Genomic DNA, 26,990 nt, shown 5'->3' on the forward strand with positions numbered 1-26,990 from the left:
AAGATTAAATATTCGGTCGGTCAGTGTTCTTTAAGTACTGACAACATTCATACTGTTTGGAGAAGCATATTGTGGCATAATGTATAATGATAACAATAAAATATTGATATACTGCCCACCCTATTTTTGGACAAAGAATTCTGTATTAAAATTATTCAGTGACAGAAAAAGAAGAGTTGCTGAAATCCAACAAAATCACAGCATACATGTCCTTTACAAGCATTTAAACTCTAATGTAAATAATTATTAAACATTTATCACCTCGCATGCAACACCTTTAAAATTATCTCAACAATCAACAAAAATAGTGACTGAAAAGATAAAAAGAAAAAAAAAAACTGCTGCAGCTTTTGTTCTGAGGCATTTCCTAAAACATAAAGCCTTTATTAGCCTCTCCATAATTGCAATGCTGAAAATACATAGCTATCTAGCCAACACTCCACTAGACCAACTGCTTTTTGCTGCTGCTTGCAAATGACTAGACTTTTCTCTCTCTCCACATAGTAATGCGCATACATCAAATATCAGATGGAGAAGGAGATAATTATTTACTGAAAATATGCAATCAACATAAAAAATATGCAGTATAAATATGAAAAAACCTGATTTACGTAATTAGTGTTGTCATTTTATGAAACCGCAGCATTGTGACTGGGTTTACAGAGAAGGGTGGTGCACTGTGTCTGCCGCCGAGATCTCTGGTGTCCGGACAGAAGGACTAAGAAAATCAATCACACTTTACTGTCGAGAGCAGCAGCGTAATAAAATAATGGATTTTGATGATCAGATGACATACTCTAAGCAGAGCCGGTCAGGGCTCGGTGAAAAAGGCCTGCCGATGCTATCTAACGTAAATAAATCTCAGAGCTGGGGGGGAGACACAGATAAGGGCTGGGTTGAAACTGTGTCAGCACAGTCCGGAATTTACAGCTCATACGGCTGATGGGAGAGCGAATTTAGACTGGCCATTTTTCTTCTTTCCCCATGCTGTCCTCGAATAACAATAATGCTGTCCCTCTGCACTTCATCAAGGCTTGAAAATGTCATAAACATACCTCTAATGGCACACGCTCATTCGTAATCACGTGTGTAAACAAGGTCACTCTTATCAAGCTGGCAGCACAACAAAATATGGCAGGGAGTCTGGAATGCAAAATCAATATTATGACTCGCGCTTCAGCAGCTAATCAACATCACTGCTCGTAATAAAAAATGGTTGTCAACGTATTAAGTTATCGATTAGTTGGCCTGAAGATATTTGTTCATTTACATCATGAGAATTACAGATGCATTGCATGGTCTTGCACGGACCCCTAAATAAATACACCGATCAGGCATAACATTATGACCACCTCTTTGTTTCTACGCGCGTTGTCCATTTTATCAGCTCCACTTACTATATAGGTGCACACTGCAGTGACACTGAAGTGGTGGTGGTGCGTTAGTGTGTGTTGCGCTGCTCTGAGTGGATCAGACACAGCAGTGCTGCTGGAGTTTTTAAACACCTCAGTGTCACTGCTGGACTGAGAATAGTCCACCAACCAAAAATATCCAGCCAACAGCGTCCTGTGGGCAGCGTCCTGTGACCACTGATGAAGGACTAGAGGATGACCAACACAAACTATGCTGACACACATGAGCTGCTGTCTCTGACTTTACATCTACAAGGTGGACTGACAAGGTAGGAGTGTCTAATAGAGTGGACAGTGAGTGGACACAGTGTTTAAAAACTCCAGCAGCACTGCTGTGTCTGATCCACTCGCACCAGCACGACACACACTAACACACCACCACCACGTCAGTGTTACTGCAGTGCTGAGAATGATCCACCATCCAAATAGTACCTGCTCTGAGGGTCCATGGGGGTCCTGACCACTGAAGAACAGGGTAAAAGGGGGCTAACAAAGTATCAGAGAAACAGATGGACTACAGTCTGTAATTGTAGAACTACAAAGTGCACCTATATAGTAAGTGGAGCTGATCAAAATGGACAATGAGCGTAGAAACAAGGAGGTGGTCATAATGTTATGCCTGATCTGTGTAAATAAATACATATGAAAACACTTCAGTTTAGCATCACTAAAAAGACGGTTTCCTGCACAATGTGTAAAGCTGAACTCAATGGGCAGCAAGACTGTCAGGTCTCGAGTACACGAGAGAATTTACACTGCATTTAAGATACCAATGGAGGAGGCTTATAAATATCTCAGTATAAAAGCACATCACTGTCAGCTAATTCTGTCTTAGTATAATAGTATAAGCAGTGATGGCTACACTAACGCACACAGACTAGCGCAGATGTTTTTATTTGGGTTTTTTTTTGTTTTTTTTTGTTTCTCATTCATCTATAAGACCACAGAGCTTTAAATCAAACTCTTTTTTAAACTTTATTTTCAATATTTGAATCAGGACTGTTAAAATGTATATATTTGAACATGCTGACACCACACGCATCATTATTGACATTCTCTGAGTGATAAGCTGCCTTAGCTCTCTGTATTTGACATAGTTGATGACTGGGCTGTCAGTCTGTCATACTGTCAGTCTGATCCATAATATGAAAATTTCATAACATGATGTTATCGACCACACAGGAGCTTTTTCATTTATTTTTAATTATTTTTTATTTGTCGTTAGAGGAGAAATACAGAAAACCAGCCTATCGTGGGCTGCAATGTAAGATTTATTGGTTTTATCGCTTTACTGTTTCTGTACTTTTCAGAAATATAGTTTTCAGGAGTGACGCAGCAAATCTGGTGCCGTGAGTTTGGTAAAAGCCCTTTTTAGAAAGTATGAATAAGAAGACTTTTATAGATTTTTTTGTATAAAGGACGATTAATTTGAGCATTTTTAGTTTTTTTGAATAAAACACTTCCAGAATATCTTCAGGTTTTCAGTTCCCGACTAATTGATTAGTCGAAGTCGTCATGAACCCACTAATCGATTATGAAAATAGTTGTTAATTGCAGCCCTAATTGTGAGACACTGATTATATGTTTTAGAGTGTTGGTTGATGTTACAATAGTGACAGGCGCACAGCCGGAATTGCATTTTCCTCTCATGTGAGTCTCTGACTGCAGTTCCAGGGTTAGTCGTGGTCTCTGGGGGAGAAAGTGCTTAAAAATGGCTGGACTGCCAGAAGTCTTTTATCTGATAGCTCTGTGCTCAGCTGTCCCTGGCTGTTAGTTTTCTGGTCCACTGTCCCTATCCGTTTTCTTTTCTTCATGTTTACTCCTGTCCCTCTGCATTTTACCCCGTTTGACCCTCAATTACAGAGGCTTCCACGAGACAAGCGCAGAGAGGAGACAGCAATACGAGAGAGAAGTGAATGAAGTAAAAGAGAGACTGAGAGTGGAGAGTAAAGCACTATTCAGAAGCTGAGGCTGATGCAGGATAATACTTGATGTAAACAGAACGATGCTGATATGCACACTTAGGGTGTGTTAGGGCTTGGCAGGTCTGGTTTGATTAAAAAACCCCGGTGCGATTGTGATATTAGTGTGGTCCCCTGACTATTGCACCATTTGAAACTGAGTTTCTCTAATTTATACAGAATCATGTTGAAATTTCTCATTTAACATTTAATATCATAGCACCAATGGCAATAATATTACTGTATGCAGCACTACTTTAGCACATCTTTGTCATGTATTTGCATATTTCGCTGACATTTTGAAAGTAATTATTATATAAAAACATACAGTATGTTTTTAAAAGTTAGTCAATAACTTTATTTTAAGTGTTTAGTAGCAAGTAAAAGACATATCCTTGTGTTTGCCATTTTGGTACATCTCTTAATTTCCCCCAGGTCTGTTTTGGCTGACAAAGTTCTGACCTGCCTGCCTCTAGACACTGTGCAAAAAAGGGGGTTTGTGGTTGGCTGTTCTGCATGTCAGTCAAATTTCTCTTTTTTGCTCTGGCTATGTATTTTAGCCTGCTGTCCTACACAGCCTGCAGTGGAATTGGTTTTGAGCTGTGTAGCAGTGCTAACAGTTTTTTTGAGGTTAGTGTGTAGCAGAAAGGTTTCTTTCAGATGCTCAGCCTTACTGTTCAATACCATTTCTACTGTTTGTAGTGCAGTGGGTAAAACCTCTGCCTTCTGCGCTGTAGATTGGGGTTCAAAGCCCCGCCTGGGTAAACACCCTACACTATACCGATAAGAGTCCTTGGGCAAGACTCCTAACACTGCCTTCACCTACCTGTGTAAAATGATCAAACTGTAAGTCACTCTGGATAAGAGCATCTGACAAATGATGTAAATGTAACAAATGTTTCTTGGACAATTTCCTCAACTAGTCAACAGCTACACACAGCACTGATGAGTGGATATATTAGTCAACTATTCGGCTAGTTAGTGCAACCCCTACAACATGCAGGTGGGTCAGAAGTTAAAAGAAAAAACAACGTAAGTCAGGCATGGGGCCAAAACAAGCCAACAGAACAGCTCCAGTGTGCCTTTGCATACATTCTACAAGTCCCTGGAACTGTACTGGAAAGAGTAGATCATTTTTCCCTCAGTTGCAGTTTTGATGGTGGTGGAGATGGTCACCTAGATCTTTTCCTCTTGGCATCTTGATCCAAAAATGAAGTCAGCTGGTCCTGCTCAGGATTTTATACATCCCACATTGTAGGAAATTAACTGAACTGGTTAATTGTATTTTGCAGTACGCTCGTCTGGGAGCATCTGCAACTTGTTGTTTCTACAATCATTTATTTTGTTTTTTTTTTTCTTTAAAAAGGGACAATTATTAACAAATAATATCATGCGTCACCTCTCTTTCCCTCCACCCCCACAACAATGCTCAGCTAGCTCAAAGACCCTCTCTCATACTGCATTTCAACCATAAGTGCCATATTACGGATGGAAAAGGCATTATGATTTCTGATTCATGTTAACTTCGAGAGGGAATGAGAGAGAGAGAGAGAGCTTACCTGGTGAATGTGGAGGAGGGGTACACATAAGCACTACTCCCTGGCCTTCTCTCACCGACACACCTCCTCTCGCTCGAGTGCTGAAAACACCCAGATCTGTGGAAACACACACACACACACACACACACACATGCAGGGTGTTGGAAGGTGGCAGAAAGACATAGCGTGGCCGAGAGGGTGGAGATAACCTGCAGATTAAGGGTCAAACATTGCATATGAGCCTGGCTGATGAGTGCCAGAGGCCTGGCCAGATTTAGTATCCGTCACAGGAGCTGTGGCCCCCCAGTGGCCTCGGCTCAGGCTCCAAACTATCTTTTAAAGCTGACCTCCAAGCACTGGCAGGAACGAAGGCCTAGCGGTAATTAAAGCAGTTAACCTTGCCCACAGCCATCTCTCCCACGAGTGCTGTCCAAACACCAGAGCAGAGATTGTGGAGAAATAAAGAACATTTTTTCTGTATTTGAGCATCAACTTTTGGGCTTTGGTATGTGGGTCTGTCTGTCTGACTCTTAAATCAGTGGTTTGGTCAAAAATGTACATCATTTTTCACTAATTCCAAATGCAGCTGATCGACCAAGCCATGTTTGGTGTCTGATGTCTGCATTTTTAGTTTTTCACTGGAGCTTCAAGGCTGAAGTAGCAAAGACTGGAGCAAGTTTAAACTCCACCAATTAGCACCAGGCAAACTGCATGCATAAATCATCACACACTTCCCTCAAACCAAGTTGAGCTGTTAAGCCACCATGTTTGTGTGGTTTCTGACACTGTACAATGTACTGCTATCTATAAACAGAGAGTAAAATATAGGTTTATGGCTGTTATAAGCTTAAAAAAAATATGAAAAGTCATTTACAAGCTTCAAATATGTTTAATGTGTTTAATGCAGAAAGGATAAAAAAAATTCCATGTGCACCAGCATTAGATTAGTGCAAACACACTACTAAAAATCCTACAGATATACATACAGGCTGTATGTTATACGAATCTTGTCTGGTTATTTGTCCGTCAACATTCCCTTGTCTCCAGCCTTACTTTTACTTCTTGATGATTCTAATTTGATGCTTACTATACAGCAAAGAAAAGTCATGATGGCAGCCTTAACTGCGGCCAAGAAATCAATCTTGAAGGGCTGGTTTGAAACTAACCTTTCTTTATCAGTTATGGTGTGGATATTTTCTGGACATTCTTATTCTAGAACAGGCAACTGCCAGATTCTAAAATGCCAAGGCAGCAACGATTCGCTTTTGGACTGAGGCCAATAATTATGTTAAGACTCTGTAGACATCTTGCTTATGTTGAATGTGTGTATGTATGTGTGCATGTGTATGATGTATATGTATGTATGTACATATACACAAATTCCTTTTTTTTAAGAGCCCCCCCCTAATCCTTCTGTGGCATTGATATGCAGAGAATGTTGTTTGTGTGTTTACTATCAAAATTAATAAAAAGTTATTAAAAAAAGAAATCCTACAGGTCCACTAACAGGTATTAGTATAATCATAGAGGCATTTTTTTGCACATTTTATTGACCAAGTCTTGACATTTGTGGTCTGAACTGAAGGCCTAGCTCTAACGGTCACAGTTCACCGCTGCTGAAAATTTCTACAAGGTTAAGCAATCTATGTTTGCCTGATTGCACAGCACTAGAGATTCATAAAAAGTGTCATTTTTGAAGGTATAAACATCTTCTAGCTACCCCTACGTTCCTTTGTCACAGAAGTATAAAGGCTTTAACAGGGCCGCCGGAACCATGGTGGTGAGTGGGCATTTGCCCCACTACTGGGCAGCGCCCCCACTACTTTTTGAGTTCAGGACGAGACATAAAAACCTCCATTGTCTCTAAACTGCATGAAGCGCTGACCAGCATGAACAGAGTAAAACTGAGCGGCAGAGCCAATCAGAATCTCCATTTTAGCTGAGGTGTTTTCAGACCTGCCGTGGTGGGTGCGGACCTGTTGAACCTTTTCTTTAGTTCGGTTTTGACGTGCGACTCCACCTGAATTCAGGAAGCACCAAACCACTGAACCATGCTAATTCATAAGGAAATTCAACACTAGAGCAAGTTATTTTTTTCCAGTGCACATTTTTACTGTACCATCTGCGAAACCTGCTGCTTTAACATGTTACTCTTCACAAACGCTCATATCATGCCTGCTCTGCGACCTGCTGTAAATAGACAAGCAACAAAATAATGATATGCATTAGATTTTGGTGCATGGACCGTGGAGCAAATTTTTGGCCAAGCATCAGCGACCTGATTGGTTAAATGTAATTTTGTATTCATATAGATGACAAGCGTCTCTGTTTTCTGTTTTTCTGTTTTCATGGAGATGTAATTTAGTTCACTTTAGCCCTTACAGTCCACCATCCGAACGAAATTTAAAAAACAAACTGTGGTGGGTCTTTGGAAAATGAACTGGCTAAGAAAACAGCCCGATGTTCCTCAGAGAGAGCTAACAAATACTGCTATCTGAGGCTGCAGCTACTGAAGCAGCATCAAAACTAACACTGACACTGTTCATGATCAGGTTCAGAGGTGGGTAGAGTGGACTAAATCAATACGCAAGTAGAAGTATTGATACTTGCATAAAATAATTACACCAGTAAAAGTACCTTCCCCAAATCAACTTGAGTAGAAATACAAAAGAAGCAGGTCAAAATCTACTTAAGTACTGAGTACTGCAGAGGAACTTCTCAGTACATCCAGCATTTATCATCATAAAAGCTAAAGATTGTGCCGCTCTGTTCTTCTCTTTTTGGGATTGGCACCATCAAAACAAACTGGAATTAAACCCAAAAAAGGAATTAGTAACTAAATTCAAATGGATGAAATGTAACAGAGTAAAAGATTCTTTTACTCACTAATATACTTCAGTAGAAGTAAAAGTAATACGATTTGAAAATACTCACGAGAGTAAAATCCATCAATATTTTACTGATGTACATGTACTTGCATAAATGTAACTAGTTACTACCGACTTTTGAACAGGTTTATAGTACAGTCATTAGCATGACATGAAAGGCAGTTTTAGTCAGTGGCCTAATTGCTTTTTCCGCTCAACTTTTGGAGGTGTGGCGCCACCCCTGGGCTTTAACCCCTTTAACTCTAAGAACATGTGGGTTAGGCTGAAGTCTTCATATATTATGATTATCAACGAAGTTGGACGTTGTAAATGTATGAAAATGCACCATCCATGGAAGGTTTTTTTCCCCTTATCAGTTGTTTATAGTACTTGTTATACTGCCAAAGCTGCACAGCAGCCTTCCATGCATGGAATGGCTTACTGATTATATCAGTTATTCAGAATGTAACCTTTAGCTATTTTATAATTTTAACAATAAGTTAACACACGATTCATTAAACCAATAGCAAACCAAACCATTCCAAAGGCTACAAAACCTTATCAAGAACAAAGTAAGATTAGATCAAAGTTTTTGACCAGAAAGCACTTTCATTTTCTCCTATTTAAGGGGGCGATGACTAAAACGAGTTATTATAGAAAAGTGCCACAGATATTGTGCTCTTTAACCTGCCTGCAGTAAACTACAAACACAAACACTAATGTATATTTTCACTGTCAATGTTTCAATAGAGACCAATAAAAACGTTATACACCGATCAGGAATAACATTATGACCACTTCCTTATTTCTACACTCACTGTCCATTTTATCAGCTCCACTTACATCTTTTTCTCTGCATACTTTGTTAGCCCCCTTTTACCCTGTTCATCAGCGGTCAGGACACCCATGGACCCTCACAGAGCACGTACTATTTGTTAGTGTGTGTTGTGCTGGTCTGAGTGGATCAGACACAGCAGTGCTGCTGGAGTTTTTAAACACTGTGTCCACTCACTGTCAACTCTATTAGACGCACGTGCGTTGTAGCTCATCTCTTGCTGTACAGTGTGAGCTAATCATCCTCTAGTCCTTAATCAGTGGTCACAGGACGCTGCCCACAGGACGCTGTTGGCTGGATATTTTTGGTTGGTGGACTATTCTCAGTCCAGCAGTGACACTGAGGTGTTTAAAAACTCCAGCAGCACTGCTGTGTCTGATCCACTCAGACCAGCGCAACACACACTAACGCACCACCACCACGTCAGGTTACTGCAGTGCTGAGAATGATCCACCACCCAAATAGTACCTGCTCTGTGAGGGTCCATGGGGTCCTGACCACTGAAGAACAGGGTAAAAGGGGGCTAACAAAGTATGCAGAGAAACAGATGGACTACAGTCTGTAACTGTAGAACTACAAAGTGCACCTATATAGTAAGAGGAGCTGATAAAATGGACAATGAGTGTAGAAACAAGGAGGTGGTCATAATGTTATGCCTGATCGGTGTGTATATGACATTATGTGTGTGTGAGTGTGTGTATTATCAATTTCTCAAAAAGCTCCTTATGATGATGCAATTTGTTGTGATTGCCACTACTGCTTCATACATTAAATATACAGTCTATACATTCTATGTACAGCACTGGGAGTGAGAACCATCATCACATTGTAAGCATTTTTATAACTAGTATTTCAGGATGGAGTAGCTGTGCATGCGTGTGTTTTGTAACTGTTTAACTGAAAGGTTAAGTCACTTTCTGTCCATGTGGCAGAGCAGAGTTCAAGCCCAGCACAGTGAGGAACTTGCTGGGTTACTTTTTTGTCCATCTAATAATCTCACTTTTGCATACTGCATGAAGAAATTTCATCTGTACTGTCATCACAGCCCTTAACAAGGTGTTTATCATGGACTCTCATAGCAATGAAAACATAATTTAATATGCAGCCTTATAAACAATGGATACTTCAAAACAGTTTAAGGAGGCTTAAGGCTTCCATGCACAATCCAGTCTTTAAGAAAGCTGCAACTGCTGTGTAGCTATGCAACGTACTTTTGTGCAGTGCAGTTTGAGGCAAGCATGTAATTATTTATGCATACAGTTTACACACAATTCACAAGGATGTCTACATGCTTCCGTTAACTAAATTACCTTTGCAGCTAAAGTGAAGAACTACCGAAGCAAACCCTAAACACCAAACGAGTTGCCTGCATTGGTGATAAGGGAAAAATCTGTGTTCAACATTTTTTAATTTATTTTTTGGTCAAACCATCACATCTCACCAAATCTGCTATGGACTGTTAGGCCTGAAAAAAGCTTTAGAAAACAGGCACAAAAATTCCAGCTGCCTCCATAACACTGCTCCGCTCTACATCTTACAAGAGCACTAAGAGGGTCCACCCAGTTTCTTTAGCAGACTGGGAGACTGATCTGTAGAAAAACCCAGTCGATTGCAAACCTAGCACATACTCGCCTGGCCGGCAGAAAGCCAGCTGCCCTGAGAACGCTCAGAATTCTGGACGGAAACATTTCTTTCATGATCATGATCTCCAGCAAATAGAAAAATGTGCTAGAAGAACAATAACCTCTCCATCTCTCATCTCCCAAGAGTAAAGCAAGCACAGACACATCGAAAGACAGAAGGCCAAATAACAGTTCAGCGTTTCACACATTCATCATGCCTTCTGGGCTTGTTTGATGACGGCCATTGAATTAATACGATTTTTGAAATGGTGTGAATAACTCTCCTGGGACATCATGGCTACATGTCCATCACTGGCTCTGGCACGAGCTGCTCGCTGCTGGTACCATAATTAAATCTGCACTAGAGAGAGAGAGAGAGAGAGAGAGAGAGAGAGAGAGAGAGCCTGGTGGAGGGGCAGAGTATGAAAGGCTCGGCAGGTGGAACTCCTGCAGTTAATCTGCCACAACAAATTATATTTGCATACATCACCATAACTAATCAGAGCAAAATTCAGACACAACGCCACGCCATTGGCCCCCTGCCTTTTTAGTGTCAGTGCGTGTATATTTCAGTGTCACATGTAGAGCTGTGTTCAAAATATATTATTATTATTATTAATATTATTTTTATTATTATTATTTCTTAATGAAACTTGAAATCCTACAAGATAGTTAATCAGTGATTGTTTATCAGCGACAAACAATTATTACCTGGTGCAGTTCTAATACGTTTCTGCTCCAGATGGACAGCTTGCTAACCAGCACACTGTCGTTTATTCTCGGAAATAAATACAGTAGTGAGCAGACTAGCTAGCTAGAAGAAAAAGCATTTGGACTGTAGTGGGTGATTAAAACCAACATTATCAACAGTATCACCTTAATTCCAGCTTTGAAACAAACAGTTAGTCTTATTACTGCTGAGATATCACCATGGAATAGACAGGAAAGGACTATTTGACAGAGACGAAAAACATTAATCATAAATCTCTGTTTTTATGTGACGTGCAGACAGATTATCTTGCTTTATGTAGATGCAGTGCAGTACTGCATATAGTAGTGTTTCACTTAATAAACAAAAGTTTGTTTCCTGGTGGGCTGATAAAATGAAAGGGGCACAAATACGAATTATTTGAATTTCTTTTCCATTTTTCAATATTTTATATATAGAATTTTACAAACATTTGTTGCAGTTCTAATTCAAGGTAAGTGAATGGCTTACCTTGTGTTGATGCTTTGTAGTGTAGTGAGCTTTAAAGCACCCAATATTTATCTGATAGCAAAAAAAATGGTCTAAGTTAGCTGCTTGGCTAAGTGTTCAAACACAGGTATTTCATGTGGGAAAACCTGCAGTCTAGCACATAAATATCTAGGTACTCTTTTTTGTGATGTCAAACACCGCATGTATCTGGATTGTAAGTAAGTAAGTAAAGAAAGTAAGTGAAGTTGGTAAGTAACTCACTCACTCATGAAGCAGGGTAAACTCTCCTCAAATGGGTGCCATTAAGAGTCAAATGGCTTGATTTTTTTCAAAGAGCAGTGCTTCATATCAGAGAGAGAGAGAGAGAGAGAGAGAGAGAGAGATAGATAGATAGATAGATAGATAGATAGATAGATAGATAGATAAGTAAGTAAGTAAGTAAGTAAGTAAGTAAGTAAGTAAGAAAGAAAGAAAGAAAGAAAGAAAGAAAGAAAGAAAGAGGCGGCATGGTGGCGCAATGGGTAGCGCTGTCGCCTCACAGCAAGAATGGCCTGGGTTCAGTTCCTGGACTGGTGACCTGTCCAGGGTGTATATATATATATATATATATATATATCTGTGGCTCCAGACAATGTTAGTTTAGTAGATAAGCTCACTCTATGTCTGTCCAGCACAGTTAGCAGGACAAATTATTATTATTGTATTGTGATGCTTATATGGTGAGAAATATTGCATTGTGAACATGTTTTTTGGCATTAAAGAACACTTTCAAGAATTAATTTTTTTTTATGATATACACTCATTGATAACTTTATCAGGAACACTATGCTAATACTGGGTAGGGTCTTCCTTTGTTCTCAAAACAGCCTCAATCCTTCCTGGCATGGATTCTACAAGATGAAAACATTCCTTCGAGATTCTGGTCTGTGTTGACGTGATCTCATCATGTAATTACTGCAGATTTTTCAGGTGCAAATATCCTGTTCTACCATCTCAAAGGTGTTCTATTGGACTCAGATCTAGAAACTGGGAAGGTTACTGAAGAACACTGAACTCACTGTCTTGTTCATAGAACCTGTTTGAGACGACTTTCGTTTTGTGACATTGTGCACTATCATGCTGGAAGTAGCCATCAGACGATGGGGAAATCGTGGCCATAAAGGGATCCACATGATGATAGACTGGTATTAACATGCCCAAAGTGTGCTGAGAAAACATTCCCCTCACCATTACACCACCTTTTTCAACTGTCCACTTATGGTGAGTCTGAGCCCACTGCATCCTCAGCTTTAAGTACAGAGTGGTTATCTCAGGTACCGTAGCCTTTCTGCCAGCTTGAACAAGTCTGGCCGTTCTCCACTGACCTCAACAGAACTGCCCCTCGCTGGATGATTTTTTTTCTTTATGGAACCATTCTGAGTAAACTCTAGGGACCATGGTGTGTGAAAATCCCAGCTCAGCGGTTACAGAAATCAACCAGCCCATCTGGCACCAAAAATCATGCCACGATCAAAATCACTGGGTGCTGAGTCCGGCCACTTTTATTAGAGAATTTTTTTTCCCCAATAACATCAGCTGTCATTCTTATCAAAAACTCTTCATATCCAACACTGTTTCAATATAGATTGTTTGGAATTAAATCTTTTAAATATTCAACAGAATGAAAGAAACTCTGTCATCAGTGGGCAATATCAGCAAAAATGTATATCAGATTACAAACAAAATTTTTGACGGTTAATAAAACCATTTTATACTTCATAATAAATCCATTTCAGATTCTTAGGTAACTTTCTGTGGGTTAACTATGGCTTTTAAGAACCATTTTCAACAACCGAAGTCAACCTGAGTTTTTTATTGTACAAAATAAACTAAACCAAATCACATCAAACCACAAATGAACAATATATAGACAAACATTTCTTTGCCAGCCCTGTGTGCCCAGCGAAAACACTGCTAAACTCTACAAGGCTTTTTTTTATTGGGCAGAGGAAGTGCAGAAAACACTTACCTTTCAAGACAAATCAAACACAACAGCCCTTACACCCTTAGTAACTTTAACTGCATTGAAAAGGTTTGAGGTTTGATTGAAAAGAAAAATGGTTTCCTTTTGAGCTCAGTGGAAGCTTGACCTCTTGACATCAACATAATGCTTTAACGACATGCATAGCAACGTGCTTACATTAGGGAGAGGGAAAATAAAATGAACATGAACTCCACGATACATTTGCACACATCCTAGGGACGCTGAATCTGTCGCCGCTCTTTGTGGCCAATGGGTAAATTGTTTGTAAAGGTCAACTTCTCTCTGCTCGAGCATGCAAACTTGCGGTTCTCAATTACAGGGGCCAAATGGAAATGTGTTGTAAACAATATTTATGAAGGTCAGTGTATCAGCAGAAGCACCAATTACGCATCGCTGTATGAAGGGGAAAAGTGCATTTGAATGATGCCGAAGTGCTTGGAAATGAGACATTGTTCAACTATTTGGTGCTTTGAAATTAAACTTTGCTGAACTGTGCTTCTTTTAAAGCCCCGGGTCAGCGAAAAGTGACTCTGCAGAACCTGCTTTCTGTGTTCAGGATCAAAAGGCGAGACAAACAGCTTTGGCTTAGCGATAGAAGACGAATGTCAATGCAAGTAGCTACGAGTGGTGGTAAGTTTCTGAAAGCTGTAGAGCAAAAAATAGCCGTTTTTGTACTCATCGGTGTAAGCAGTGTGAAACGGCATCAGCAGCGACAGACGCGTTGGTAATTAATCTCTGCGCCGCAGCATTGTGGGCTTATATTGAAGGCAGGAGCTTTCAGGGCATCTGCGGTGCTACTATTTCTGAGCTGGATGTGGGTGGCGTTTGATTATCCCCTTTCAGTCTAATATGAGGCAATTTTAATTTTGCACAGCAGTGATGTCACACAGCAGGGGGTCCGTGACAAAGTGCCGACCGGGGGCAGGTTTCTGCTCATCCAGCACTTCTACGCCTTCTTTCCACTCTCTCTTCCCCTTCCCTACCTTTTTGTCCTTCTTTTTCACCCTCGTTTTGTCTCATTTCTTCTTTCTTTCTTTCCCTTTCTCTGCCTTTTTTCTGTCCTTGCCTCTCTCCTTTGCTCTATATCTGTTTCTATTAGGTCATAAATCTCTGACCTAATTACAGTTTGCTTTGATTAGTTAGTAAATGATTCACTGCGTCATGAAAATCTGGGATTCCATCATGATTCCATTTAACTTGATACACTTTATCCGATTCTGAATTATTTTTTAAAAAACTGAATAAACTGAATACACAAATGTAAGCAGAGGAACTTAATAGTTGTGGAGAAGATGATTTTTTTAACTATTACATTTGAAAATACCTTTAGCATTGGGTCATAATGCCAAAACGGAACATAAGAGTAAAAACACATCTACAGTAATGCCAGTCTCTGCCAATACCCCTATATGATTCTAGTAGCATGTTAGCGCTAACTAATGGTAATTTATATGAACATTTTTTGGCTATTCAAAATTAAACATGGGCCCAATCCCATTTCTTCTTTTTATCCCTACCCCTTGTTTTCAAGTGTCAGCCTAACCCCTTGGAACAGGGTAGTGGTTGAAATCTTCCCCTATGAAATGGGACCCTCAAATTTAAAAAAAAACAAAACAACAACAAAAAAAAACAATTACTTCATTAACAGCTACCAGCGCTGCTCTGTAGGCGACCCTGCCAGTCTGCAGTGACAGCAGAGGAGGGTAAAGTTCAGCTCCTCACTGCTGGGCTTTAGTTACATTTAGGGAATCATATGACTTCAAAGAGGGGGGCAATTATTTATTATCACCCACCCCTAATTCTTCAGTGATATGAAGCTGAAGTCAGATATTCACCAGATTCTTGTTCGAATTTTCCTGTTCCACCTTAAATGGTGCAGCAGTTACATTCTGGTGCTTCAGGCATCAGAACTGCTGGACTATTTAAGGTGGAACGGGAAAGTTAGCCAGCTAGCTACCGAGACATTAGCATGCTATTAGCGTGCTATTATTATTTTTTATGCTTGTTATGAAGAAAACGACCATAATACATTGGAATGACATTAAACTAAGATAATACAGTGGTTATCGTAATTTTTACCAGAGAAAATTCACACATTTGTGGGTTTCATTGGTCTCTTGTGCTCCATCTTACCGGTTTTTCTTTTTTTCTCATGTCACTCTATTTGGAGTCTCTGAAAAACCTCTGTTTGGAGGGTCATGTAGCCCCAACACTTCACCCCACCCCTCCATCTCAACAAGAATCAGGACACCCTAAACCTAGATGTGGAAACGTGGAAAACAGAGGGCTAAGGGCTCAGTGGTAGGGGTGAGGGGTGAAATGGGACTGGGCCTTGGACATGAAAAGCTTGTAAAAGACATTTTATGCTTTATTTACAGCTGATATATTAACATATATTTTTTTAGAATTCTGGCACAGAGGGGCTGCTATTTCCCATTCCTAATATCTGACTGAAACACATCAGTGAGCCTATATATAACTTCCTGGAGATGTAGAATGATGTTTTTTTCTCATAAAATTGGCCTGAAAATCAAAATCACTGTTTGATTCCACTATGGCTTTGTAATTGTTAGTGGCTAATCTAACACATCAGATGAATGGGAGAGCTGACTTGGTTGTATCTACCTAAATACAATGAAGTAAATAAAAAAATTCAACCTTTTTGTTTCTTACAAAACTAGAAAACATGAACAGTGAAGGAACAATACTTGCAACAAGGATGATGATAACATTAACTAAAAATGAACCAAAATATTCAAGTCCTGAGGGTTCCCCATTCATTATAATCAATTATAACATCATGAAAACTTCACATGTGAAGCATCACCTTCACACTGATGCATTAGGATGCATTTTATATTCCCTTTAATGAGAATAAGCCTTCTTCTGGGAAATGATTGATTACTAGGCCTGGCGATGATATAAAGTACTTTGTGCTATATTTATATCCAATGCTAGATCGAGGTTCAAAGTCAAAATTCCATTTTCTGTCGACTTCTCCAGTTAGAAACAACCACATTGTTTGCTAATTTACCCTGGGAGTATCCATAGGGGAAAAAGAGAGACGGTGAACAAAGAAAGACCCTATTCTGTCTTCAGAGAGGCCGTTAAGGCATTAGGGTTAGGGCTAGGTTCACCCACACCAGTATATTTGGTATACAATAAGACAATGACTGATCTTGAACCTGAGACATTTGACTGATCGCGCTACTCATAAGTGTAATGGCACTTCTCACATTCAAAAATCACTACCTGAAGCTCACACTTTAGGTATGAAGCTGAGAAACTGAATATCAGGCCTATTAATGTGGTGAAAAATCAAATTTACACAATATCTCTTTAACCTAAGCATAGTCAAGACATGTTTTGTGTCTGAAGCTTTTGCACTGGAACTAAGAGCACTGAGCTGTCAACAGTATTATATACTGTTATCTACAAAAATGGACAGAAGTATATTACATATTTCATGGCTAGAAACAGTTGTTGCAGCCGCTTAAATGCCTGAATTTTGTGTCTATTTTTCTTTTTTATACAAAACTGTCTATCATGCATTGTGAAAAATTACATAAGCAAATGAATTTGAGATTATTTAATAAGTTGGTTTGTCGCAAGTGATTTAGAAGATTCATTTTAGAGAACAGTCCTATGTTTTCAAGGCTCCATGTTCCCCAGGCCTCAGGTTCCACCTTTGTAATTTTGCAAACAGCCCTAAATTCCCAGGGCCGAATGTTCCCTCACTGAAATTGTCTAGGAAACAACTCTAAATTATCATGGCCTCATGTTTCCTCAATCATGTTTCCTCAACAAGAACTAACTAAAGAGTAGCTAATGTTTGGTTTTGGACCTGCTGGTTCCAAATATGTTCCCTTATTAAAACACACCGTGTTTGTACATTTCAGTCAACAAGAGTAAGAATCTATTCAGTGATTAGTGTTTTTACTCATGAATTTTTTTAAACTTAATAATAACAGCATCATAAAACATAACAAAAGTTAGCAACCATGCTAACAAAGGAATCTTTGAGTACATTCTCAACGACATCTGGCCTCCATTTTAGTATAGTTTTAACATGCCCTCATTACGTTTCCTCTCCGTTTCACCATGGGGAAACCCTTGATGCCATTTTAAGGGATGTCCATTATTGAATTAGCTCAAATTACTCCTTAGAGCAAGAATCAAGTTAACATACATTTACATATACATATACATATACATATACATATACATATCGCTGTTGTTGGAAGAAAACCTCGTATCTCTAAAATGGTAATTTTACAGGAAAAGGAAAAAACCTATTTTACTTTTAATGTAAGTCAGTGGTACCAGACTTTTTTCCAAGTCATTTTGGGTCGTTTCTTTTAGTCCATTCATCCTGAAATCTACAAACAGTGTAAAGGATAACAGGCGTTTTCAAATGATGTCAAAAACTGAAAAATGTCAAAAATGGAGATACGAGGTTTTCTTCCGACAACAGCAATATATAAAGTTCAGGCACAGAAATTGCCCAGAATATATTTCTATTTTACCCCTTTTCACAGTAACCATAAAAACTAATTTCCACCTGTTTTGGAGTTTCTAATTTAAACTATTTGTTTGTTTCTTTGAAATACATTCCGATGGAACTGAGTATGATTTACAAAGCCAGATGAGAACCGGATTTCCATCTCAGGTGAGCAAGCGAGTTTGCTGGTGGAATGGCCAATAGGGGGCCACCCATTTCGCCCACTATGCTCTAACTGGGCTTTATGTGGCAAAATGTCTGCTGATGTGCAATTGTTGCTGTGCTAGTTCGCTAGTCAGCAAGCTAAGGGCCACACAAATAGCAACAACAAATAAGGGCAATGCACCATCTTTAAACCAGACAAAGCAATTATTCACAAAGTTTATGTATGATTGCCATGCTCAGACCCTAACCATGACCCTAGCAACCCTTTCATAGGTCTCCCTAATTAATCAAATTAAGGCTTGATGGCTTGATGTGAAATAAATAGAGCTAAGAGGACGTGGAGCCCTGATAACATAGAACACTGGGAAAATATGAACGTGCCCCACATTAGCCTTGTAGCCTCTCCTGACTTTGCTCCAAGCCAGGCACTCTGGGCGTCACTGACAGACCCACTGTTCGAAGGCAACAGGGTGCAGCCGTTGCTTACAGAAGAAGCCATGCTTACTGGGTTGGATACCACTGATGGGAAGATAAAAAGGGATTACTTTAACCTAAGCTCCAATGTATTGTTTGTTTTTATGATCAAGACACATGACTTACAGAACAACACAGTCAATGATTTAAAAAATAGATAAATGAATACATAAATTTTTAGAATTGCTGTGCACGTTACGACATGAAACATAAGGCCAAAACTTGGGATGCATCATTGCTTACATGTTAAACTAGAGTAAACAATTGTTTTCAAACTTCATTGCCTAAATACTTGAACGAACAGGCATCAAACCTAAAGATTTGATTTTAATACTGAAGCAAGACAAATATCACATCATTTGTGGTCAAAAGTAGCAAACATAAGCCTACAAAATGATTTTTATGCAACAATGAAAAACATACACAGAGCAACCACTGTAAAGCATTTTACAAAGCTTCACTAATGTCTCGACTTAGGCACTACTATTAACCTTTAACTCACAAATTAACAACTGGCTCCAAAAGGCTCGAATGAAACACAGAAAGCAAACTCTGGCATTGAACACATTTTGACTGTAAATATGGATGATCGAGTACATTTGGCGTAGGTATAAAATGTTGTGAATCCTGAAATGACCACCTGCAAACATGGGCGTTTGTAGACCTACTCTAAGAATGAGACACGGCAGTGCAACACTGCTCGCCAAAACCAGCTTGGCACAGTTGTTATTCTCTGTCTGATTCTGCTATTGAAGCTAAAACAAAAGGCTGTGTTTGGCACCAGCGCTGGATCATGTGGACACGAGCACCTATAGAGATGAAACCACGGTCCGTCTTTCTTTTGATTCTGAATACCGTGCACTTTTAATTCTGCTGAATGCTGCACGGCTGGGCGCTCCTGAATGAACACGAGCACATCCCAGAAGATAAGCGCTCCAGCCTTTCAGCTGTAAATGGGTTAACACTCACTGCCTCAGAGATGCTGTTAATCTAACGCTTTTCAGACTCTGCGTGCGTTTGGGCAGCGAGGAGGCGGCTGGCCTGTTTATGACACAGTTTTGTCAGGCTAAAATGTTCATTTGAAGCATGAGTAGACACACGCTGGCCGATCACGACAATGAGGGAATTGTAGCGCTGTTCCCCAGAGACACGTCAACGGGCACGCTGGCCATGTTTATTAGCGTAAGCTACGGGGGCCTCACGCCATGAAAAGGACAGATCAAAGTCGCCCTTCTCTATGAAAAATGAAAGGCACTGGTTGGAAAAGAAAAAGAGGTGACACCAGGACAACTGATGCTAAACGTGTATAAGAGAGAGAGAGAAACCAACACAGATACTCGACTGTTCCAGTTGTACAAATACAATGATGTTAGATTAATTTAAGCTAGGGATGAGCGAGATGGCAAAACAAATCCAAAAATACTGGGGATTTTAAGGCAGATTCACGATTCACAGAAAGTATCAGGATATTTTTCTAAGCTTTTCTAAGGTTAGAACAGATAAAAAGAGAACAAGTATCAGATTGTATCAGAAACTATGGATACAATCATTTTTATTCAATAGTTTACTAAATGCAATGCACTAAATGCAGCAGTGTTCATTATCGTGATCATTATAATGATAACGTATTGCCAAATTTCCCATCACTAATTTGCAAAATGTAACATTGAATAATATTAAAATTTTGTCACCAACATTGATACCAATTTTAAGGACATACAAATTCTGATAACAAGACAAAATGGCTAATACAGTTCTATTCTATGTAGTCAAGAATTTACTCCAGTAGTAGTTTAGTTAATCAGTGATATACTGGTTGATATGATTGCAAGTCAAAAGTAAATTGACAACAAATTCTGTTGTCAGTTCTCTGTTGCGATTTTGGTGATACATTCTTTGTTGGGACTTGGATATCACCTTCAAATCTGACCTGCTTAAATCTGCCACCAGAGGAGTTACGCCACATGTATTTTCACATCGACCTCAGTGAAAAGGATCAGAATGTGGAAATGGAGATTTCTGGGTGCTATATAAACTATATTCTATATTAACTATATAAAAAGATGCACCAGCTTCCTTTATTGCTGGAGATATTTTCAGAGTGAGTATGCAATTTCATTCAAAGTGCAATGACCAAAAGAGTGGTGAGCACTTATTTTGCTTAATCTGAGTAACGATAAAGTGTGACATATTCCTATTTGTGTGTTTTCTTATTCTAAAAAAGTAGTTTTCCTTTTTTTTGTCAATACACACTCTATGGACCCTGATAAATCTGTGAAACCTTAAATGTGCACGAATCAAAACTGAAGATGTGCAAACCTCTAGCGGTTAAACAGATGAACTACAACAGCACTGGAACGACTTTTTTACTCTGTGGATTCACCATCCATTCCTGCCCGTCAACTCAAAGCCATTACATTTCACTTATTCAGACAGACTTCTTTACCCAATCACGCTATGTAAGCACTCTCCAAATACTTCTTTAGATAGCAGCGACATTTGGCCAGAGCGAACGGTAAACTCCTGTGTCTCGTTTGTCTGGCGGAATAGTGAAGTTACAAGCCTATAAACACTTGGCATTCAGTTTATGCTGATCTGCTGCTCGAGAATAGTCCTGAGTGTATTTGCTGTCGTTTTTTTTTCTTTGTAATGAGAGAAATTAAGGATTAAAGGCAGAATGGAAAACTTATAAGAAGTCATCTTTAGTCTCATCTAGTTAACTTCTGCATGGGAGTTTAATACAGTTGACTAGTATTACATAAACCTCTATTAAGATCAAGTGACCCTTATTAGTCCCACAACAGGGAAACTTCACCTCCACATTTTAACCCATCCATGCAGTGAAACACCACATACACACTAGTGAACACATGCTAAGGAGCAGTTGGGGGTTAGGTGTTTTGCTTAAGGGCACTTCAGGGGATTGAACCAGCAACCTTCTGGTCACAGGGCTGGTTCCCTAACCTCCAGCCCGTGACTGCCCATGTCTGTGAAGGTGGTTCATCCAAAGCATTACTCTGTCAGACTCTGTGCACATTGAGGATTTATCTATTTGAGTCTTTATGCAAAGACAGTCATTCAAACAGTTTATATGTATCATGTTTACATACCTGTCCAGGAGGATTGTCCCTAACTCTGCATCCAACTTTATTCCCTGTGCATGTAACAATTCCCTCCATCTTTGAAAAGCACTACCAGTGTTAGTTCTTGTTTAATGTGTTTTCTGATATTTTTTTGGCAGCACAGTGTGATTTTTTCACCTTATTACTAGAACCTGGCAGTGCAGGTCACTAACCGTATTCTGCCATGTTTTCTTGAACAGACGGAGATGGGGGTGGAGATATGTGGTGCAGGAGAGGGTCTTATAAAATGAGAGGTCATAAAGACAGAGAAGCCTTTTGCTCTGCCCTGCAGTTTTCCAAACAGGGGTTTCTCAGGCTCATGCCATTGCTAAAACAAATATTTATTGATAATGTTCTACATATTTTCCAGGTTATTTATACTATTATTAAAAGAAATGAAAATGTACATTTAATGTTAGATAATTGTACAGCCCAAGCCCTAATTTGTAAAATGGGACACATTTAATTTACTACTGTCCAGATAATGTTGAGCATGATTTCAGAGGGACAAGAATCTTGCTCTTGTGTTATTGTTTGCTATCCGGTGTTGACCAGAGGAGGATGGGTTCCCTTTTTGAGTCTTGGTTCCTCTCAAGGTTTTTTCCTCTTTCTCTTAGGGAGTTTTTCCTTGCCACTGTCGCCACTGGTGCTGATGCTAATGGGGGCTCGGACTTTTCTGTAAAGCTGCGTTGCAACAACGCCTGTTATGAAAAGCACCATATAAATAAACTTAACAAGAAGGGCACAAAGCATAATACAACCACATGCAGAGCTTATACTGAAGTATCCAGACAATATTACAACAGAAAAACTAGCATCACTATCGCACTCATTATACTGTTCATTATTGGCAGATACTTGTGGTTTGGTACTAGGAATCACTGTGGTCTATGAAAAAAATGTAAGTGGTGCATTTCCACAGGATAATAACTGTAATGTGTTTCTTTTGGCAGTTGCTTGCCCATCATAGTTTATGGAATACACCAAGCATTTGCTGCTCACTAACACTACGGCTGGTAGGGTGGAATGGATGTGGGCCAGGGTGTAATGTACGGCCTTAGGAGGGTGATCTCCTCTAACAAGCTGTCACGAAGCACAGTAAGAATGGCAAGCTTCTGAACCCTCTTGTCATGAAGCTGCCTATTGATTTATCAGTCCCTGTCACCGCCTCTTCCTTGTTCTCCATATCAGCATCTTATCCACCCTCGTCAATTCACTCATGACACACGAATTATAGCTAATCAATGCGCCTTGCTGTAGTCTAAATGGGAAAATAGATTTTCCTTTGTTGTTCCTCTGCGGATGATGCGAAAAAATGAAATAAATAACGTTTTCTGAGACAGCTAAGGTCCTTAAAATGGTGAATAGGGTTACGTGACAGAGTTTTTATCTTTTTGACATTTTCTTTTTTTTTCCTACCTTAATGGCAGCAGTAAATTGCAAAGACAGCTGGTCTCTGTAAAATTGACGTAATTTACACGACTGTTAAAAACCCGAGCCGTGGCTTTTTGTGAGGCGTTGTAGAAGACAAAATAGAGCTTTCAGCTGGAAGTCAGGAAAGAGATTAAAATCTGTTGACTTTTTTTTCCTCCCTGCCTCTCTCCTCTGACTTGGTCCTCTCGTTTTCTTCTTAGCACTCAATCTGTAACGTGAGACACATCTACAGGAATCGATATTCATCCATCCTCAGCAAAATGGAGGAAAAGAGAGAAGACAGATGGGCTATTCAACATGAATCTGTTGGAGTTGAAGCTTTTCTCATTTGGGTAATCATCTGTCTGTCTAAGAAAGTACTGTATACAGTATGTCCAGAAAAGAATTTCTCTCAACTCCATTCAGTGATCCTGCTAAGGATACAGCGATATACGAGACAGCCAAGATAACAAACATCAACAAGCTTTCTGTTTTGCTTTTATAACCCAAGTTAGCTCGAGGCATGGTGCCTCACTTTCACATTAACACCTCTCTTGCTCCCACAGATGCTTGTTTTTATATCCACCAAAACATCCGTTCTCGTGGTCACTTTGTGAGGCCGTATAAATCTGACGAGGCTTTCTCTCTGCCTCTATCAAAATTGAGCTGTTCTACAGTTCGGAGGTGAGTTTCAAGGACTCCTGATGTCTCTGTTTTTGGTGGTCAAAGGGAGTAGAGCTCACGAACAGTGAGAGAACCACCCCTGCGCAATTTTCTACAGCGCTGCCGTGTCTCCGAGGCTCAAATCCGCAGTCACATCCCCCTGCTTGTCTGCTGCGAGAGGAAGGGCTCTCACGAGAGAGGCGAGATCAGAAGAGTCCCTTCTGCCTATAGCCTTCAAAGCCTGGGCTGCAAACTAGCCCAAGTCTAAGAGTTCAGCTTCTCAGAATTTCAAAACAAAGAGAAGCAAAAAAAAAGGTCCAACAGGGAAAGGATGGTAGCCACAATACACAAGCTGCGGGCAGAATACTGAAACCCACGGCTGTTGTGTTGTTCCCGTCCCTCTTTCTGTAGTTTTTCCCTCCCCCAACCTAAAACTCCCAGGGTGGTGGATACTCTCTCCACTCCAACTGGTTTCCCTGGCAGAGGGGTTTTTTGGGGGATTGATCCCTCTACAAAGGATGATTGAGGCATCTGTGGCCAGGATAGGAGACTGTGGCACTCTTGAAAACAAACAGGCTGACCATCAGTGAGAAACATGGCCTACCTCTTCAATCAAAGACGCCAGATGAAAAGTTGCAAGCTAAATGTTGCCTTTACACAGAGGAGCTGTTTGCATCCATTAACTTAAAGGCCAACTGCACAGCTGCATGATTCCCAGTAGCTAGTTACTAGACAGAGATTTTACTGGGGCAGTTTAGATGCTTGAACTGATGTTACTGATTATACACAACGATATTCATGGATATAAAAAGTGCTTTCAGATTATCCCAAAATGACTCATATATACAATAATGTGAAAGAGTCAGAGACCATTTGAATTTCCAGTCAAAACATACAATAATTCATTTTTTAGAAGACATTTCTGTGGAATTTAGACGTAAGATAATCCATTTGTGTTGTTACAGAGTAAATGAGACACCTAACAACCATGCAAGACCTGACAGACCACCCAAACGTTCACTATCATATAAACAGTACTTAAAGCTCCACTCTTGCTTTAGATCTGAAAAAAAAAAAAAAATCCTTCCACTGTGAGAAGATGACTCAGCACTATGTGTCTGAAAAGATGTCGCTGTTGTCAGAAGAAAACCTCATATCTGCATTTTTGTCATTTCTCAGTTTTTGACATACTTTGGAAATGCCTCTTGCCCTTTACATTGTGTGTAAATTTCATGATGACTGGACTAAAGGAAATGACCCCAAATGACTTGGAAAAAAGTCTGGTTCCACTGACTTACATTAAAAGTAAAGTAGGTTTTTTCCATCTCCTGTAAAGTTACCATTTTTTAGATGAGGTTTTCTTCCCACAACAATGATATGTAGCTGTCAAAAAGTTATTACTGACAAAAATAAATATACAAGTAAGAGTATAAGTTGCAAAATCAAACAAAGAAGCTGCTGGTGTTCTCAGAACAATGGACTGACCATGCCAGAGTCCAGGCCTCAACAGTACTGAATTTATTTGGGTATACTTGGATTGTAAGAGGCAGGAAATGCAACTAGCTTCTAAAACTGAACTTAAGAGATGTGGAAAAATATCCCCGCAGATTTCTTAAAAAAAAACTGAATGCAAGTCTCCTGAAAAGAATAATAAGCTGTAATAAAAGTAAAGGGTGGACACACTAAATACTGAACAGTTTAAAATGATATTTAGTCGTTGAAGCTTCTGTCTATTTTCCTGTTAAATGTTTTCTGCTTTTTCCTGATACTGAAAAACTTAATGGCCATTTTTATTGAAAACTAAATAAATTAACTATGGACTTGTACTATATCTCCTGAACATGCACACACGAACAAACCCACACAACTCTCGATTGTTTCACTACCCCAGGTTGTAAATAAAGGCTTGATGTATGTAACACAGTTTGAGTGCTGTCTTGAGTGAAAAGCCTTGGAAATAAAGCTTAATTCATTCAGATCTGACCTCTTGCTGAGCATGAATGGAGTGCCCGATCAGGCGCAGGAGATTGCCCCATGCCAATAAGAGGAAAAGATCCTTGAGCTTCCAACAGGGTGATAAATGGCCACTATTCGTTATGCAGAGACATGGGTAAGCTCTGCATCCCAATGCCTTCTGCAGGGGACTTTCCTTTGTCTCCCTGACAGACTCCCGTTCCCCGCCAAGGAGAATACAGCAAGGTTAAAGCCAGGGAGGAAGCAAGGACGCCAAAACTGGAACAGGTTGTTCATGGGAAGTCTTGGCAAAGTGGAAATAGAGGTGGAAACTTTCAGAAACTTGGCGAAAACCCACATCCATTTCCACCGAGTTGCATTCAAGCCTGTTCAGTTTTTTTTATTTCAAGCATAGCCACTTCGGCACAGATGTGAGAGTGCATGCTTGATGCTCCTGGAAGCAGGGGGGGGGCCATCTATCAGTTAGACTAGCAGTGTGGTTCCCAACCACTGTGTCTCACAGCTACCCATCAGCACTACCACGCACCCATCCATCTCGCCAGTCTCCATTTCAAGACACTAGCAGAGACCCAACTAATGACCCAAGCTGGGCTTTGGCAAGGATTTGCAGAATACGCCTCAGACTCAAAAGCACACAACTCTAATGTGATGGGATTCAAATGCATGAGGCTCACTGACAATACAGCTGCATTATGGCTGCAACCATTATGTGAATTATGAAAAATGCTGAAGTAAATTTGTAGTATTTTATTATAGCTATAATACCCTTTAATATTTGTATGAAGGTGCCTGATGCCTAAAACATTGTTTTAAGATAGTTTTGAGGAAATCTTTTGGCCTAAAACATATTTTTAAAGCACTTTGATGGCAAAGGGGTTCATAGAGGGTTATATTAGGCAAAGATTTAAATTTTTTACCATTATTTTATCATTATCAACATTACAAACTCAAAAGACATGTAGGCTCACAGGTGGTTTTGGATAGTAAATGAAGTGGCTACATTTGTGTTTTAGACATAATATTCCCTGGTTTCCATCACCACCACTATAACGAGTTGGTCAGTTTCTCTACAAACCAATCTGAACAACATTTTCAAATTCTTTGCCTACATAACAAAGAAATGTTACACAGGCCAATAAGTTTAAGTTTACATTTGCTTGCTGTATTAAAGAATGGAACTCTGAATAATGCCATCGTCAAAGGGAGATTAGTCTGTTAATCG

General features: G+C 39.7%; 1 protein-coding gene across 1 annotated transcript in view; it reads right to left on the reverse strand.

Annotated features, from left to right (window-relative positions):
• The window catches only part of cntn5 (contactin 5), a 355,095-nt gene that overhangs the window by 143,708 nt on the left and 184,397 nt on the right, over positions 1-26,990 (reverse strand). Inside the window, exon 6 of the mRNA XM_036585173.1 lies at positions 4,933-5,028. Coding sequence (XP_036441066.1) covers positions 4,933-5,028 — 96 coding nt within the window. The remainder of the gene's footprint in view (positions 1-4,932; positions 5,029-26,990) is intronic.

Source organism: Colossoma macropomum, unplaced genomic scaffold, assembly GCF_904425465.1.
Source record: "Colossoma macropomum unplaced genomic scaffold, Colossoma_macropomum, whole genome shotgun sequence".
Classification (NCBI taxonomy): Eukaryota; Metazoa; Chordata; class Actinopteri; order Characiformes; family Serrasalmidae; genus Colossoma; species Colossoma macropomum.